General features: G+C 52.5%; 1 protein-coding gene across 4 annotated transcripts in view; it reads left to right on the top strand.

The window, feature by feature from the left end:
- The window catches only part of LOC306659628 ((E2-independent) E3 ubiquitin-conjugating enzyme FATS), a 266,421-nt gene that overhangs the window by 92,457 nt on the left and 156,377 nt on the right, over nucleotides 1–17,587 (top strand). For all 4 annotated transcript variants that reach the window (XM_079137279.1, XM_079137278.1, XM_079137280.1 and 1 more), the window contains one exon: nucleotides 11,746–11,818. In XM_079137279.1, coding sequence (XP_078993405.1) covers nucleotides 11,746–11,818 — 73 coding nt within the window. The remainder of the gene's footprint in view (nucleotides 1–11,745; nucleotides 11,819–17,587) is intronic.

Here is a 17,587-nt window from a genome sequence, read left to right on the forward strand (position 1 = left end):
TGTCTACACCAGGGCCCAGATGCCTCTGATTCAGTCCTGTATTTACTGAAAGTTCAGAAAAATCATTGTTTAGGCTGCAGATGTGCTCAACTCTTGGCTGATGAGTCTGGACTCTGCTGGCTTCTGGGTGCTGGCCCTGTTAGCTGCCTGGCCTTGCTCTGCAGTTCCCAAGGGGCAGCGATGGGCTGGGACTGGGTCTTGGCTGATGGACATGCAAAGAGCGTCCCAGGAGAGCCCGGTGTGCTGAAGTGTGCTCTTTAGGTTGGGAGGAAGGAAGCTTTGAAGCCCCCCATGTGGGCCCGCCGCTGAGCTAGGTGTATAGGAACAAAGTACAAAAGCTCTGCATGAAAGAGGTCACCATGGTGTCCACTTATCCCCATTCTTCTATCAAATTAGTGGGGCCCATGGTTAAATGAAAACAGGGGTCTCCTGGTTCAAAGGAAAACAGGGACACTGTCATGACAGGTGTTCAAATACAAACCCTTCTCATTCTAGCCACATCCTTTCTTCCTCTTGATTCTTCATGGTGTTTTAAATTTGCTCCTTCAGGTGGTCTCAGGAGAGAAAAATTAGAGTTTTGTATCATTACCATGCGTTCTACTCTTTGTTTTCGTATTGTGCCATGCTGATTTCCAACCCAAAGAGCATTTCGTTCATGTGTGGAATCGCCAAAGGACATAATTTGTGTTTTTTAGCTCAGCAAGCGTTCGCGGATCTCATTCTTACAAGCACCACAAGCACTGCAGAAACCAGCTCAACTGTCTCCCCTCCTTCCGGGATCTCACCAGGTTCTGATGACATTCTGCTCTGGGCTTGCCGAGGAGTAAGGCAGGACTGCTCAGAGGCGGCTCTGGGCTGCCCGGTCTCGCCTCCTGCCCTGTCCCCTTTGGCCATGGTGACTGGCTGACTCCGGGAGGTGACCCGGGTAAGAAGGGCAGGACAGGGCTTCCCAGCACCGCCTCCCTCCTGCGTTGGCATGGTCTGGTTCCGGAGGGCCAGGCCTGGACAGCCGTTCCTACCACCCATCCTGGGTGCACCTGCTCATGTCCCAGGCCCCGTGGATCTTGCCTGACTCCCAGGCCTGGTGGGCTCACCCAGCCTCGGTGATTGAGAGACATCCTATGTCAAGGGGCAGCAAGGAAATCGGTGAGCACACACATGGCACTGTCTCCTCCACCGTCCCACTGCACTTCAAGTTCAAAGACAGAATTATCAGAAATTCAAGATGGCGATTCCAAAGGCGTAGGCTTGAAACTGGTAAATTAGACTGCATCTAAATTAAAGACAAGCATGTGTCAAAGGACCATCAACAGGGTGAACTGGCAACCTTCCTACAACACGAGGGACCCGAGGATACTCTGCTGGGTCAAAGACCCAGACGCAAGGACTAATGTCACCAGACTCCACTCCTGTGAGGCACCTGGAATGGTCAAGTGAACAGAGACGAGTAGACTGGAGGCCATGACTGTGGGAGGGGGTGGGGCTACTCTGTGCCAGGTATGGAGTTTCCATTCAGGGGATGAGGAGTTCTGCAGGGCATGGCGACATGGTCACGCAGCATTGGGAACACACAACTGTACACCAAAAATGGTTAATGTGATGACTTTTATGTCATGCATATTTTACCACAATAAAAAACCATTCGAGAGGTGTGAACGCACAGGTCCCCCCAGGAAGCAGTCCCTGCCCTTGCTTGTGCTTAAAGAACACGGATTCTACGCGCCTGAGACCGTCTCTGCGTGGGCTCTGGCAACAGATGGTGAGATCCCTGAGGGCAGTGTTTGGGTCTTATTTCTTGTACCCTGTGTTTGTTGAATTGCAACTCTAAGCTAAATCGGCGTTTTTTAAAAGTCAGCCTTATTAAGGTATAATTTACATTCATAAATATTCATACGTTTAAAAGGCGCAGCTCATTTTGTTCTGGCAGATGCAAACAGTGGTATAACCAGTCCCAAATTGCGATCTAGGACGTTTTCACCAACCCCAGAGGTTCCTTTCGGCCCTATACCCTTGGAGCCCCGGCAACCTAGTCCCTGGCACCCGCAGATCCACCTGCTGCTGCCAGTGTCTGGTCTGTTCTGGAATGTTCGTGATGGGGATCCTGCAGCGTGCAGTGGTTTGTGCTATGTGAGTTTCTGTCACGAGTACCGGCATCTCGATTAAATCCATAATGTTCTCTTGAGGCAGGGGAAGGCTGATGGTCTGGGCCCTGGTGCAGGCACAACTGGATCTGCCAGTTTTAACTCTGACTTTGTGTGAATTCTTGCCTTCTCCAGTGTCAGTAGCTTCTGTATCTAATGGAGCCACAACAGTGCCATCCTCTCGTGCTGCTGTGGGCGCAGATTAAGGTCCCCTGAGGAAAGTGCTTAAGGCCACCCTTGTCTCGCAGTAGGAGCCTCTCACATTTGGCTGCTGATCACAGACTGCTGCTATTCTTATGAGTAATCATACTGAGAATAGTCTTCCTAGCCTTGAAGCTGAGCTGGAGTAGACCCTTTCCCCTAGGGTTGCCATGGAGATTGTACAATGCCTATGAAGCATTTAGCACTCGGCAGTGCAGCCTTGACAGAGCCATTGAGGACCAAACCTGCTACCCTGCAATTAGCAGAAGCCAGTGGCTCCCCCAGGTCTGAGAAGGTGTGACATCAGGTATACAGAAGGGCATCTTTTAAGTCACTGTCAGCCTGGCCGAAAAAACAAATAATCGCAAGAAGGAGCCGCCTGCGTGAATGATATGCTTTGTATAAAATGTGAAGTCTTTTGCCTGGGCCAGGGAGGAGCTCCAGGGGAGCAGGTGAGCCAGGGGGTCAGGAGCACCTTGGTCCTGCTTAGTGATTTATTTTTCTTTCTGTTTCCATTGCTTTGAAAGGAGAAGAACATCCATGTAGTTGTAGAGCTTAGTGCGCTATGATGAATTCTCAGGACTTCCTGAGGGATTCCAAGGTCAAGGGGATCTCAGCATACTTGATTCTTAAGTAGCTCACACCACGCCGGACTCTGATTGAGGGAAAGTAGGAGGCGATGGTGAACGATCATGGGGGAGCGCTTCCAGAAACGGACTCAGTTTCTGGACATGTCACCAATGGAAGGAAACATAATAGAACCTGCTAGAAGGAACACTTAAGGAATCGGGAGCCACCTCTTTGATATGCAAACCAGTTGAGTTAAATTTTGACTCTGTAACTGGGTAATTAACTTGCCAGTGTTTGGAAGTCACCGTCCCCTCCCTGTGCCTGACGCCTGCACAGAAACCTCCAGCCCATGCCTCATCCTGCTGCCTCCTTTGTACCTGCATTTAGAGCGGGTGCTGTGGTCCCTTGGTTACCCTGAAGAGAGAACTCGCTGCGGACCACTTCTCACTAGATGGCCAGGGCACGCCGTTCCTGCACGAACCTCTCGGGAGGAGCGATGGGAAGGAGGTGGCCTCTTCCCAGGTGGACGTGGCTCGTGTTGAAAGCAGAGCCTCACCGACGCTTACTACCCTTGAACTCAAGAGTGAAGGAGAAATGCAGAGCCTCGGGAAGCCTGGACCGGGGCGTCCTCCTTCAGATCCTAACGAGGGAACAATCCACCACTTGCAATCAGATAAGGGACATTATCTCAGTAATAAAAAGCAATTGAGAATCTAAATGAAAAATCTAATGCTTTTCATGCTGATTTATTTTAGATTAGAAAAAGTTAAACCAGATGTAAACATGAAGAGCTGAAGCATGAAGAGGGAGTCATGGTGGAGAGATAAATCTCAGCTTTGAGTTATTAGAGGTGCAGGGTTGCATTAACCTGAAAATACACTGTCTGACATTAATTATTGTTGCAGAAGAGAGTTCAGAAGATTGAAAACAAACGTGTAGCGCTGGCAAAGATTGGTCATGCATCCAGATTGGCGTTGGACAGTGTGTACCGTTCCCAAGAGAGGCTGCACTAACAGCCCTCCGACGGGGACCCAGCCACCCACAAGCTCTCTGCCCCCTTTCGGAGAGAAGAGAAGGCATCTGGGGACTGAAAAGAGATAGCTTTGTTTTCACTGGATTCTAACAATGCCCATCATTGTTCTCAGCCCGAAATCCACCTTGGTCTTTGGTTCCCTGGGATACAAGTAGATTTGAGATCTCCCCTGTCTCCCTGTGGACAAGCACGTGTCCGGCGAGCAGATCCGCAGCGGGCAGCTGTCTTGGTAGCAGGGCTCTTGTAGCCTGGAACCCCCAGCTGTTTTTCCCCTTTCTTCTTTCCTGGGAGTATGAAGTTTCCGTCCCGATTTACAAGCCCAGTGACCTAAGGAACTCAGGAGCCTTCTCGGCCCCCACCAGGCAAATGCACACACCTGCACACTCCTACACACGCATGGCACTCACGCATGTTGGGGAAGGGAGGGCCCAAGTACTGTGGTGTGGGGGATAAAGTGGCAGCATTGGAATCAGGATGAGTCTTCTCTGCCTCTGGGTTTAGCGGATCTGTGACCCAGAGCAAGTGGCTGATGCATCCGTCTGTAACATGCAGGGGCCACCCCTGTCTTGGGGTTGCTATCTGGACTGACTGAGGGGGCCTGGGGACAAGTGTTCGTCAGTAATGCCCACAATACTGACCTGCATCCTCCGCGCTAAACTGTGGACCAAACGTGATTCAGTCCTTCGGATTTTACCAGGATGAGTCTGTGCGGTATCTCCAGCGGGATCTGAGGTGGCACCTGTAATTAAGCTTGCTGATGTTTTTGCCATAAAATTTATGAATATTCACACTAAATGGAATAAATTAATATTATAAATAGCCTCGGGTTAGCTTAGTTAAGTTTTTGCTGGCAGATTAATTTGCTACAAACACAGGGAGAAAACCCCGTGGACTTCAGAGTTCCGTGCCTTTTAGGATTGCAGATAAAGGGTTGTGGGTCCAGAGTGGAGCACCTTGAGGAGAGGGCCGGGAAACAACAGAAACTGCCAGACCAGGACACGCGTGCTCTCTGGAGCCCCGTCCTCCCGAGGACCTGGGAGACCGAGTTTGGGATGCGAGAGCTGCTCCCCAGCACTTGGTCTCACACACGGGGTTCCCTGTTCAGACTGCAACACTCAGTCTGATGTGGACGACGCTATTGTCCTAGTGGACCTCAGGTTTGACCACGGAGCTCCTGTGGAGGGGCACTGGAGGGAGACGCACTGCTTGGTGAGGGGCCGCCATGCAGGGCTGAGGCCGGGAGGCTGGTGTGCGTGACAGGGCCCTTGGACACATGCATCCTTTATTCTCTCTGGGCCTCAGTTTTATTTTCTACAATAATTAAAAAAGAAAAGAAAAGAAAACAACTTAGTGTCCAGGCTGCTTCTCATGGACTTTGGAGAATAAAATGCAGCAAAGCACACCAAGGGGCTTTGCCCCCCAGAGTGCCCACGTCCCTGTGGTGCCTTGGACTTTTTAAGGTGCTTGGTCTTAGTTGTGGTTTTCCATCCCGAGGAGGGAGCCTCTCCACCCAGGTTCGGCCTGGGCTCCTTTGCTTGCTCACCGCGTACGTGTGGCCTTGGACGTGGTGCTTAGCCTCTCAAGCTCCCAACTGTAAATGGCAATGATAGTTTCTTGCCCCTCTCAGAGAGTGGCTGGAGGATGCACGAGCTGGTTCCTCCTGTGACCTCAGTCTGAACAGGCCCCGGGCCCCTGGCAGCTGAAAAGGGGCTTTGTCTTTTCCCCATTAGGTGGCTTTGGTAGATTATTGTCCCTTCACTAAAGGACATGTCGTGTTCAGAGACCTAATGCTGACAGGCTTGAAAGGAGTGTGTTAGGAGTCGCTTGATCACGTGGGAGGTGGTTGGGCTGATCAGGGGCTCCCTCTGCGTGGTGCGTGGTAAGAACTAGAGCAAGACCTCATTTGTTGGGGACAGTGTTTCTACTCATAGAAAGAGTGTCACATAAACCCCAGGCATCGCAGGCCAGGGGCTGGTGTCCACCCTAGCCCCTCACCTTGAGCAGGCTCTGCCCTCCCTCCCCCTCCCTCTCCCCTCTCTCCCCCTCCCTCCCCCTCCCTTCCTCCCTCCTCTTTTCCCGCAAGCCTTCACTGAGCCTCTCCATCATGGCTGCCGTGTGGCATACCTGAGGTGTAGTTCAGCCCTAGGGTTGCAAACGCCCCAAGCACACTATTAACCAATCCCAAGGAAAAAACTTAGAGGACATGTTCTTACTCCCTCCTCAGTGGTGGCAGCTGGGGAAACCACACAGGGCCCACCACACCTACCGCAGGGGCGTCCATAGGACAGGGCACATGCCCCTGCACAGGTGGAGGTCTCCAGATGTCTTATGAGTACGTTCTTTTACTTCACCACCAAAGTCACTGGGTTCAGATCCTCACCTGAAGATTGGAGCTGGGTTCTTCACAGCAAAGGAAACTGTCAAGACGTGACAAGAGAGCCTACAGAGCGGGAGGAAATCTTCCCCACACGCACCTCAGATAGAGCCTTAATCTCCAGGATATATAAAGAACTCACAAACTTAACACCAAAAAAACAAATAACCCGATCAATAAGTGAACCCAAGACACGTCACAGAAGATATGTGATCAGTCAACAAGTATGTGAGAAAATGTTCACATCTCCAGCAATTAGAGAAATGCCAATTAAAACTCCACTGAGCACGAGGCCCTGGGTTCAAATCCCAGCACCGCAAACAACAACAACAACAACAACAACAACAACAAACTCCACTGAGATTCCATCTCACTCCAGTCAGAATGGCAATTATCAAGAACACAAGCAACGGTAAATATTGGCGAGGATGTGGGGAAAGGGCACACTCACATTGCTGGTGGGACTGTAAATCGGTGCAAGCACTCTGGAAGGCAGTACGGAGATTCCTCAGAAAACTTGGAATGGAACCACCATTTGACCCAGCTATCCCACTCCTTGGCATATGCCCGAGGAACTTAAAATCAGCGCACTGCAGTGACGCAGCCACATCAATGTTCATAGCAGCTCAATTCACAATAGCTAAGCTGTGGAACCAACCTAGACACCCTAAACAGATGAGTGGATAAAGGAATGGTGCATACACATATTAGAATATTAGCCATAAAGAAGAATGAAATTATGAAAAAAAAAAGAATGAAATTATGGCATTTGCAGGTAAATGGATAAAGCTGAAGAATATCATGCTAAGTGAAATATGACAGTCCCCAAAAACCAAAGGTCGAATATTCTCTCTGATATGTGGATGCTAACACACAATAATAGGTGGGAGGGGGGAATGGAAGTACTTTGGATTAGAAAAGGGGGGATGAAGGGAAGGGAGGGGGGACGGGAATAGGAAGACAATAGAGAGAATCAGACGTAGCTTTCCTATGTTCACATATGAACACATGACCAGTGACACTCCACACCATGTACAAACACAAGAATGCAAAGTCATACCATGTATGTATGACATGTCAAAATACACTCTAGAATCATGTAAAACTAAAAAGAACAAATAAAAAATTTAAAAAATGATTGGTACTATGGGCATTGGCCAGGTCTCTCCATCTCCTTCTTTATCACATTCTTTCGAGTCCACCTCTCACTGCAGGCTTTCCTAGGCACTGATCAGTGCTTAAATCAACAGATGAGCAGGTGGCCTGCCCTGGGGACTCCCAGTCTGGTGGACAAGTGGACCTAGCACACCTTGGGTCCCCAGGAGGCTTCATGGTAGAGGAGACACTTGATTTTTGAAGAGCTGCTTGGTGGTCATTTCAAAAAGACAAAATTACCAGTTCTGAGAAACCAAGGGGGTTCTGTTCACTGTGAATGCTCTTTCCATTCTTTCTTTCTTAAAATTTTAATGGAATATTTTCTGTTAAAAAAATCTTCCATTAAAAATTTTTATTTTCCATAGATCTTTTGATGAGTGGAGACCACAAATCACAGTGGACACCTAAGGGTGTTACCTGTCGCTTTAACCATAAAAAATGAGCATTCCCCAGCTGGCTTCCCAGGCCCTTGGTTCATTCATTGTGTGCGTGCGCATCTCCGAGGGCACGCGCTAGACCCGGGGCTGTTCTAGACTTTACGGTGCAGCATTGGGCACAGAACTGACCCTTGGGGATTGCAGTCCAGCAGGTAGAAGTGAAAACAAGCCCATAAACGTCCTCTGGTGTTAGACACGTAGAGACAGCTGAACCTTGTCTCCTCTTTCGGAAGCAGCAGCTAAGGTTGGACTTCAAAGGACCCAAAGTCCAAGCTTTGCTGTCACTCTGCACAGGACTTGCGCACAGAATGGAAGGTAAGGCTCTAGTTCTCCTTATTCAGAAGCACCCTGCACTTCCCGTGGCTTAGGAAGTAGCATCCACGTAGACCCCGCCTCAGAGCCCCCGGGACTTGGGCTGTCCTGTGTGGATGTGGGGCTGTGGCATAGGTGACATGCTTTGTTGGAGGGGCCGGCGCCTGGGAGTTCCTTGTGCGTGTGTGCTACAGGCCACGAGCCTTCCCACGGTCGGATAACTGGGGTACACTGGCATTTTGACATTACCCTGTTCCGAAGAAAACTGCCCGAGTGTGGCCTTCGCTCTGTTCTGAATTCGTTTTAAAAGCATCCCAGGCGTGCAAGCTGGCGAGGGCACAGCCTGCCTGGCTACGCACCGTGGGGGTGATGCAGCGAGGGAGCAGGTTGCAGGCGTGCCAGGCGGAGGCTGCTCCCGTCTCCTCGGGGCCGTGGAGAGAGACCCACGGTGGCTGTCAGTACAAGCCATCCACCGGAGCTATGGCCCGTGGCCACTGGGAGCAGAGCAAGAGGAACCTCCGGTCGTGGGTCATGGGGCTCATTCGGACCCTGGCAAGCCGAGGTCTGAGCGGGGGTGCAGTGGGCTCCCGGAGGGCTTGTTGCCGCAGGAAGGAGGGGAGGAGGGTGCCTGGAGTGGTGCAGAGGCGTTGCCTGAGGCAGGAGGCGTTCAGAGCTGCCTGGGCAACTTAGCAACTTGGTGAGACCCTGTCTCAAAATAAAACACGTGGGCTGGGGAGATAGCTCAGTGGGTAGAGTGCTCGCCTCGCAAGCACAAGGCCCTGGGGTCGATCCCCAGCACTGCAAAATCAATCAATCAATCAATCAATCAATCAATCAATCAATCAAACACATGAAGAAGGCTGCACATGTGGCTCAGTGGTTAGGCATGCCTGGTACCCGTAAAACAAACACCCAAAAACAAAAGGAAAGCTGGCTTGGGTGGAAGTGCTGAGGATCCTGGGTGGTGCAGGGCTCCAGAGGACAGGGAGTGGGCTCCAGCGGGCTCTGGTCACCATGTTCCCTGCGTAAGAGACTTCGCTTTTGTGTGTTCCCACATTTATTCACTCATTCATTCTTTTTCTCCAACAATTACTTCCTAAGGGCTCCTTGTGTGCTCAGCCTTCTCTTAGGAGCTTGGAATCCGTGGCAAGGAAGGCGTAATTGGTTCTGCTCCAGTAGGGGTTCCAGTGGAGGGGAAGTAGACATCAGCTGCAGAGTCACTGTCACTGTATTTACAACTGGAGGCACATGCTCTGAAGGAGAAAGAGCCCATAAATAGGAACCTGCCTGGGTTTTGAAGGTGGTGTCAGGAGAGACGCACGGCCAGGTCATGGGAGCCGAGATCCAGAGGAGGACCAGGGAAATAGTTTACGCTAATGTAATGACATGTGCAAAGGCCCTGTGGTGGATGAGCATATGTGCAGTCAGGGTGAGGGGAAGCTCACACATGGCATGTGGCTGGGAGACAGGTGCCCAGCCATCTATCAGATTAGCAGGGGCAGACACCAGGGCCCTCCTGAGACTTTATCCTACGAACTGTGAAGAGTCATGCTCTTCAGCATGAAGGATGACAAAGAGCAACCGGCAGGAAGTAGAGCTAAAGCAAGTCTTCCCACGGTGCTGTGTTCGAATTGTGCCCTGGGGTCAGTTAAAGTGGTTCCTGAAACACCTGTGAACTTCACAAATCCATAGTGCCCAGAGCATCAGAAGAAGGTTCTCAGCTTTGGAGAAGCCAGGCATTTGCAGAAGGCTGATGATCCTCATCAATTTGCAACCATTGGGACCTCTGGGGACCCAGAGAGAGAGAGAGAGAGAGAGAGAGAGAGAGAGAGAGAGAGAGAGGGGCTGTCCTCCATCCTAGGCAGCCCACTCCATTGTTGCTCACATGGGGCTCTTACCAGAGCTTGCAGAGTGTACGGGGAGTATACAAGTGGAGATTAATTCCCTGATTAGTCCCACGTTAATTAACCTGCTGGATTTGATAGGGTTACAGTAAAATGTCTGCATTGCTGTCGTCCTTAAAAGAGCCTGAAGACAGCCGCCCAGTAGGTACGCAGAGCGAGGCCTCCTCGGGCCGCTTCCCCTGCGCCCCTGCCTCCCCACAGTGCCAGGCCTACCTGGCAGGCTGTGTCCAACAGCGGCCTGGAGCCCACTTCTGCTGTCCAACTTGGGGTTGAAGTTATTTTCCAGTTGCTGTCCAATGCCGTGGTGCCCTCTTTCCCCCGTGGAAACTTCTCATGCATCAGCCAGTATTTCCTGTGGCAAGTCCATGCTAAATCTGAGAGGAGGACACATGGATGTGTAACGGCTACGTAAGTGCTGTTGGGTTTGGCCAACGAGTCAGTAATGGTGGTCACAACAGCACTGGGACAGGGCTGCAAACAGCCGGTGACCTCGGAGGAACGGGTGAGGGGAAGCTGCCCTGAGGCCTGAGGTGAGTCTGCTGTCACATCAGGGTAACGACAGCACGTCTAACACGCATGGGAATTCAGCGTGATGCTGTCCACGAGGCCCTGAGCCCAGCAGCCACCACGTGCAGGAGACTGTGAGGCCTGGGACAGGGGGCTCGGGAGCAGGAACAGTGGCCACTGGAGAACCCTCCGGAGCTCAGTCCAGCCCCTTCCTCGTCCCACACGCCTTTCATCTGTCCCCAGGAGGAGCCAGCCTTCTCTCTGGGACAGAAGAACTGGGTGGCTGCAGCTTCCCCCACACCTGTCCTGCCAGGGCAGGTGGCCCAGGAGCTGGGCAGGAAGGGCCGGGAAGGGGAACTGAGCACCGGAAGCTAAGAAGTGGCCAGACTCCAGACCGAGCTGAGCTGCCCTCCCAATCGCGCCCAGCCACCAGGGGCCACTGGAAGCAGGGTTCTCGTGGGGTGAGGTCAGAGGGCGTTCTGAGGGACCAGAGGCTCAGGGAACGTGAGAGACCCATGGGGACGGAGAGGCTCTGGAGCCACATCTGATTCATCAGAGCCCAAAGGCTCGTGACGAGCAGAACAAATTTGCAGAATAAACCTTCGCCTTTCAGCAGAGAAAATCAGCATGATGATCACACGTGTAGAGAGCAGAACACTTTTGTGTACGTTAATCTTATTTTCATTGGGCTTTACAGGCTAATTTCTGAAATTTAATTGATTGTGGTTAATCAATTTATCAATATTTATTGAATGTTCGGTTTAGCTCAACACCCATTCAGTCCTGGGATGGGCCAGAGCAGAAACATTAGATGTGGTTTTTTGATCTACTAACAACAAAATCCTCAGCAGAATCAATGCTGGCTGATTACAGCTTTTCTCCTTTCTTCCCTCCTCCTGGAAATCACCAGATACTCATCTTTTATTCATTGACAGAGCTAACTCAGGAGAAAGTGGGAATATGTATTCAGTACACGTTCTTTCTTGGGGGAAAGGAGAGGTTCTAGGGGTGTTCCTGTTTTTTTTTTTTATATATATAATGCTTATTATTATGCTTATGTATCTGGCAAGTGAAGATATAAAACTGGAAATGGTCTCTGTTTATTTTCCAGATCCACAGTCGGCTTCTCTCAGCCCCCAAAGATCAGTCTTCCCGGGAAAGAGACGAAAGTCTTTCCAACACAGGTAAAGAGCTGGGCTCGCTGGTGGCCCCCATTGTGTGTCCTCCCCCGCCCCCCACCTTTATTTTTATTAATAATGAAAGGTACTTTGGAGCCTGGTTTCCTCCCAAACATGAGATGATAGCTCAGTGGCTCCAGCAAGTTTGGAAACTGGTTTGACTTTCCACCCCACTGCAGACCAGTGTCCACAGAGCAGCCGAAGAAAGGCAAGGGCTGTCCTCTCCTCGGGTGGTGCCTGGGACGCTCCTGATGGCAGCCAGCTGGGAGCAGATCAGGTGGACCCAGGCAGGTTTCTCTGGGAACCAGCAGTGGGGCGAGTGTGGGCTCTTCCCGGGGCGCAGTGGATGCCTGCTCCGTGTGGGCGGGTGGCTGTGCGTTCTTAAATCAATGAATCAGTTTTTATGAAGCTTCGATTCATAGCCATTAAAATGTAAAAACACTAGGTGAGACGGCTACAGTTCATAACTTTTATTAAGTTTGTTAACATAAATTATGTGAAAACAAGCTTCCTCCACCCCCTCATGTTAGAAGTCACATGGATTTAGGTCAAATGTTCTGATGGCACTGCGGACTATTGGATTAATAGAACAGGCGATTCAGGGCAAAAGGAATTCTAAAAGAATGTTGTAATGCAGCCCATTTTGGTTTTGAATCCTCATTTTAATTCATACATGTGGCAGATGAGTTGTTGCAGATGAAAAGTATTTATGTGTTTGTATATATATATGTAAGTGTGTATGTATTTATATATGGATGTGATACATATATATTTGAACACACACTTGCGTTTACATCTTTCATTACCTGCCACCACCTGCCCATATCAAAGATATTGGGAAACTGAATTTCTTTCTATAACTGACAGGGTCCACTCAAGACAGAAATATTATCTGAAAGAAACTTTCCTATTTAATCCTCCCTGGAAGCCCCAAGCGTGGCTTGCAACTTATTCTTTAATAGTGGCAGGTATTCCGCGTGCACCCTTTGCAAACCTAGCCTGAAATTGCCTGGCAGGAGCACGGCTCCACTGAGTTCTGTTCCCTGGCACTGGAGGCAGCCTGGGAAGCTCGTCTGGCCCTGCTCCCTGCAGGGAGCCTGGGGACCCGGTGCGTTTTCCTAGATCAATCAAGGGGGCTGCAGGAGCCATCAGGCCTGGTGACTGACTCCTCTTTATCTCAGGACTGGGCCAGATCAAAGTGGCCTTGGGTGCTTGCACGCTGGGTACTGCTCCGTGGGGGTTTGGCAGGTTAGTCAAGGACACGCTCTTCCCAGGCTGGGGTTAATGGTCCAGACTACAGAAACGTGCCCAAGCAACCCTGGGAGGGGAGGGAGGCAAGTGTCCTGGCATTTGTTAAAAATGTGCCAGTACTGTCCTATAGAAAGCCGCCCTAAACCCCGGTGTTCCGGGCACGGCAAGGATCCCCTACGTGAATGGGCACCGTGCTTTCCCTCGGGTGGATTTTCCACGGAGTCCTACTGTGCCCCTGTGTCTTCCTCTAGGGCTGTTTCCGTCTATTAGAAATTGCACTGGCCTTGTTAAGAGATAAGAGCTACACTTGATAGAGCAGGGGCCTCTGGGATGGGTGGCCTCTGGGCAGCGGGAGACACCCAGTGGGTGGAAATTACCAAGAAGAACTTGCTGGCCAAAGTGGGGGCTTGATCAGCTCTCCAGGTCGGGGATTGTCCCTAAGCTGGCTTGGCAGGAGCCTTGCTAGAACTGCACTCAGCAGTCTCAGGCGAGGCCCAGACATGAAGAGGGCCCCGAGGAGCAGGTGTGAAGCAGAGAGGGTGGAGTCCTGCCTCACCTCCTCTAGAGAATGGGCTGGAGCAACATCCCGGGCCTCTGTGCGCTGATGGTCCAGCTTTCTCCCCCAGGAAAGCACCATGACCTCGCATCAGGAACCTGTCGGCTGTCTTAGCCTGTTGCTGTTGTTTCACGGGGACATCCTATTCTGGGCAAATTACAGACAACAGGGTTCATTTGGCGCCCAGGCCTGGAGCTGGGGAAGTCCATGGCGGAGGGTCCGTGTGTGGTGAGCTGACACCTCTCAGGGTCCCGCCTCACCAGCCACGCTGCCCTGAAGGCATCCTCTTCCTGCACGGCGCTGGAGCACACACGACCAGGGCGCACCCGCTCCTACCCCTGTGAGAGGGGCCCGGCACAGGACGAGGTCTTGCTCAGCCTTCTCAGCGGCTTTGGGAAACCCAAGAGCAGAGTTGTGGGTGGATCAAATTCTAGGTGTCAAGGACCAGAGACCCTTTATCACAGATAAAAGGGAAGTTGTAAGGAAACCAGTTAATGTCATGGAAGGAAGGACCCCTGGGTGCAAAGGTCGAGGAACCAGGGCCTCCAGGGCCTCAGCAGAAGAGGCATGGACTTCATCCAGAGCTGCAGGGCCTGCTCCATCCTGAGGTAGGCACCTCAGGTGGGACGCATGGCTTCCATGCACCCAACGTGTGGGGGACGGGCTGGCAGGGCAGTTCTCCCACTGGGCACCATGGGCCAGGCCCGTGTCCCAGAGGCAGGAGTAGGCCTAGGGCATCTCAAGGTCAGTGGGCGCTGCCGCAGTCACTTCCTGCAGCTACTTTGCCATGCTGATGAGTGAGACCCTTGCCCTCACAGTGGCGTGGCTGATACATAGCAGGCCCCCAGGGTCTCACCCAGCTGGAATGTCAGGAAGCTTTAGCTGTGCTGAGCCAAAATAAATAACCGGCCTTATTTATTTATTTATTTCCCTTCGGTATTTACTGAGTAGGCTAAGGGGGACCGTTCAATATTTTAGGTTGTTGGAGTCCGAGTTGCTGAAAGACAGTTCTAGGCAGGAAAGGACACGAGTCTAGCCAGGGCAGGGACTGTGTGGTGGACTATTGGAGCACCAGGAAGTGACCTAATTATTTACCGGCTGTTGGGATAAGGGACAAGTTAAAGATGTTCCTGGACAGTTGGTACCACCAACAACAGGGCAGGGAATGCAGGGTGCAGGGGGCTTATGGGGTCAAGGGGTGGTGCTGGTGGGTGGTCCTGGATGTGTGGGGTTTGGCTGCTTCCTGGGGGAGGCAATGTGGCCCCTGCTCCAGACGTCCAGGAGATGGCTGGGCTTTGTGCAGAGGTGGGGAGACAGGGCAGGGTTAGAGTGTTGATGTGACCGTCACTTACAGGTGGGTGGTATGAGGAACCACACGGACAGCTGTGATGACCAGGGGAGGGAACACGTGGGCTGGGGAGAGCGGGGCTCAAGACCTGAAGGAGCCCACGCGCGTGGCACGGGCGGAAGTGTCGTCCTGGGATCACCCTCCTGGCCTCAGGTTGATTTTCACCTGGAGGTGTCCTGGTGTCACGGTGGACTTTGCCTTTGGTCAGACTTTCTTTAGGACTGTTCTTCCACCTCCTGGCTTCTCAGTTCTCTCTGACCAGTGAGGGTTCAGGATTCCTGGTCTCCATGCCACTGTTTGCTGCCTTAGTCACTGGAATTTCCAGACTGGGAAGGGCGGGGAGCTGAGGTCTTATGGTTGAACAACCCTCTTGGCGAGGACTTTGAAATCTGTTGGCTTGTGTAAAATTTCAGTTTACTATGATTAATAGGATCTGAACACTAAGGGAGAAAAAATGTAGGAAAGATGACTATATCTACCCAAGTTCACATCTGGTTTTAAAATCAGAGGAGGGTAGAAAGTCCCCTTCAAATTCCCATTCTACAAGTTATGAAGATTCCGTTTGCCATTTCCACGCCACTGTGCTACCTGTCTGCAGATCAGACCGCTGGATGTAGGACTGGGGGCGACTTGTGAGTCTGCCTTGTCAGGGGCACTTGCAGGGAAACCGGGTCGTGGAAACATAAGTCCCGGGGATTGATGGAGGCCTCTTGGAATTTTTAATTACTCTCTCGCTTGGCTCAGGAAGGAGGTGGGACCGCATGAAATTTTCTTCCTCCTGATCAGTTAAGCCTGACCTTCACAAGTGGCAGTTTTTAAAGGGTGGGTCTTTGATGGATGGAGGACAAAGTAATTCCATTTCATTTAAAACCTGATGATAGCTGTTCCCTCATTCCAGCTTCCGGAGAGCAGGGCTTCCCTGTCCTGCCGGCAAGGGTTTTCGTTGTGTTGGGGATGAGTCAGTTATCCTGTCCACCAGCCACACCCTGGTCCTGCTTGAGGGGGTGCTGGCCTGTTTCCTGGAGCAGAGCCCCTGGGCCCGACGGTGAGCAGAGCGCGTCCCTCTTCCAGAAGTGGCTTGCGAATGCAGCGCTCTGGACGAGTCGGGGAGGGGGTGCGCCTGCTGGCTCTCCCTGCAGCCAGGCTCCGTGAAGGCTCTGGGTCTGGCGCCGAAGCATGCACACTTACTAGTTTTCCTCAGAGGCCGCTTTGGTCGCTCTTCATTCCGCCTGCTCCTTTCCTCGACTCCTCGCTGCCCTCGGGGAGAAGTCATCTCCTGAGCAATTCGGGAGAGTGTCTTTAATCAGTGCGACTTCTCGGGTCCAAGATCACATCAGTCCTCAGAGGACAGAGGGTAGACTCGTGAGCAGCACAGTGCCCTTCGCCCTCGGGCCTCTGCCTGTGCTTCTAGACTCCTCTGCAATCCCGCTGCCTCTCCACCAGCCAGCTCTCCCCCTGCCAGAGGCTCCCCTCCTACCCCCACGCGCCTCCATCAGAGTCCTCCCAGCGCTGCTGGCCACGGTGCTGACCCCTCCTCTTCCGTCTCATGGCGTGGGCTCTGAGAACGGGACCCTCCTCATTACACCCCCCAGCTCAGGGGTCCGCGGGGAGAAGTCGTTTCCTGGAGAGAGAAGCCTTGTTTGTGCAGCGCAGCTCCTTGGAGCCGTTCTAGTCAGGTCGTCCTGCCCAGCCCACGGGGCAGGGCAGAGCCCGATTGTGTGGCAGAGGTCCGAGCCAGGCAGGGAGATGTCGTGCTCGGATCTCCCAGGAATCTTCCACGAGCTTCAGTGTCAGGCCCCTGACCCGTGGCTTGACCTCTTTTGTCCAGAGGGACAAAAGTTTCCCTTTAGTGTCCACTTCGGGTCTACTGGATGCTTCCTCTGTCCACGTGCACCCTGCTCTGCTCTGACCACTGAAGAATAAAACATGCCCAGTCCTTCCTGAGGAGACGTGAAGAGACTCACGTGGGCTGAAGCAGACCAGACGGCCCCCTGGACGGAGCTAGTCCCCCGGCTCCCTGGGGACAACCCGCAGCTCCCATCTCCTGAACGCTGCTGGCTGCCTGCTGGCTCCACCCTGGGTTCAGTCCTCCCTGTGAAGAGAGCAGCGAGGGGTTCTTCTTCCCATGAGCTCGGCCACTAGCTTCCTCTTGCCCACCAGCCGCCCGGCAGGAACAGCTGGTAAAACCATGTGCCGCACCTTCGAGCCCCTCAGAGACACTTCCATGGATCTTATCCCTCCTCTCAGACGCGTGTGAGCGCAGCGTGAAGAAGTCGGCCCCAGGACTCATCGGATGTGGGAGAGTCGGACCCTGGGTGGACGCAGAGTGGACGGTCCTCCTCGGGCCATGCCACAGCCCACTTACAGCCCCTCCACGCCTTCCAGTCGCCCTGGGAATGAAGACAAATGGCACTGTGGCCCAGAGGGCCTGAGAGCCCGGCCCCGCGTGCACTGACCTGCCCCTGCTCCCGTGCACCTGTGTGCTCCTGCCTGCGCTCTGCCACCAGCTCCAGTCTCCTAAGTAAATCTGGCCCACCCTACGGAGCCTCCACCAAGTGTCCTTGGAAAGCCGCTGTGACATCCAGGCCCGACAGACCCACCTCCCCGTCCTCGGCGGCTC

The sequence above is a fragment of the Sciurus vulgaris genome (genome assembly GCF_902686455.1).
Source record: "Sciurus vulgaris genome assembly, chromosome: 4".
NCBI lineage: Eukaryota > Metazoa > Chordata > Mammalia > Rodentia > Sciuridae > Sciurus > Sciurus vulgaris.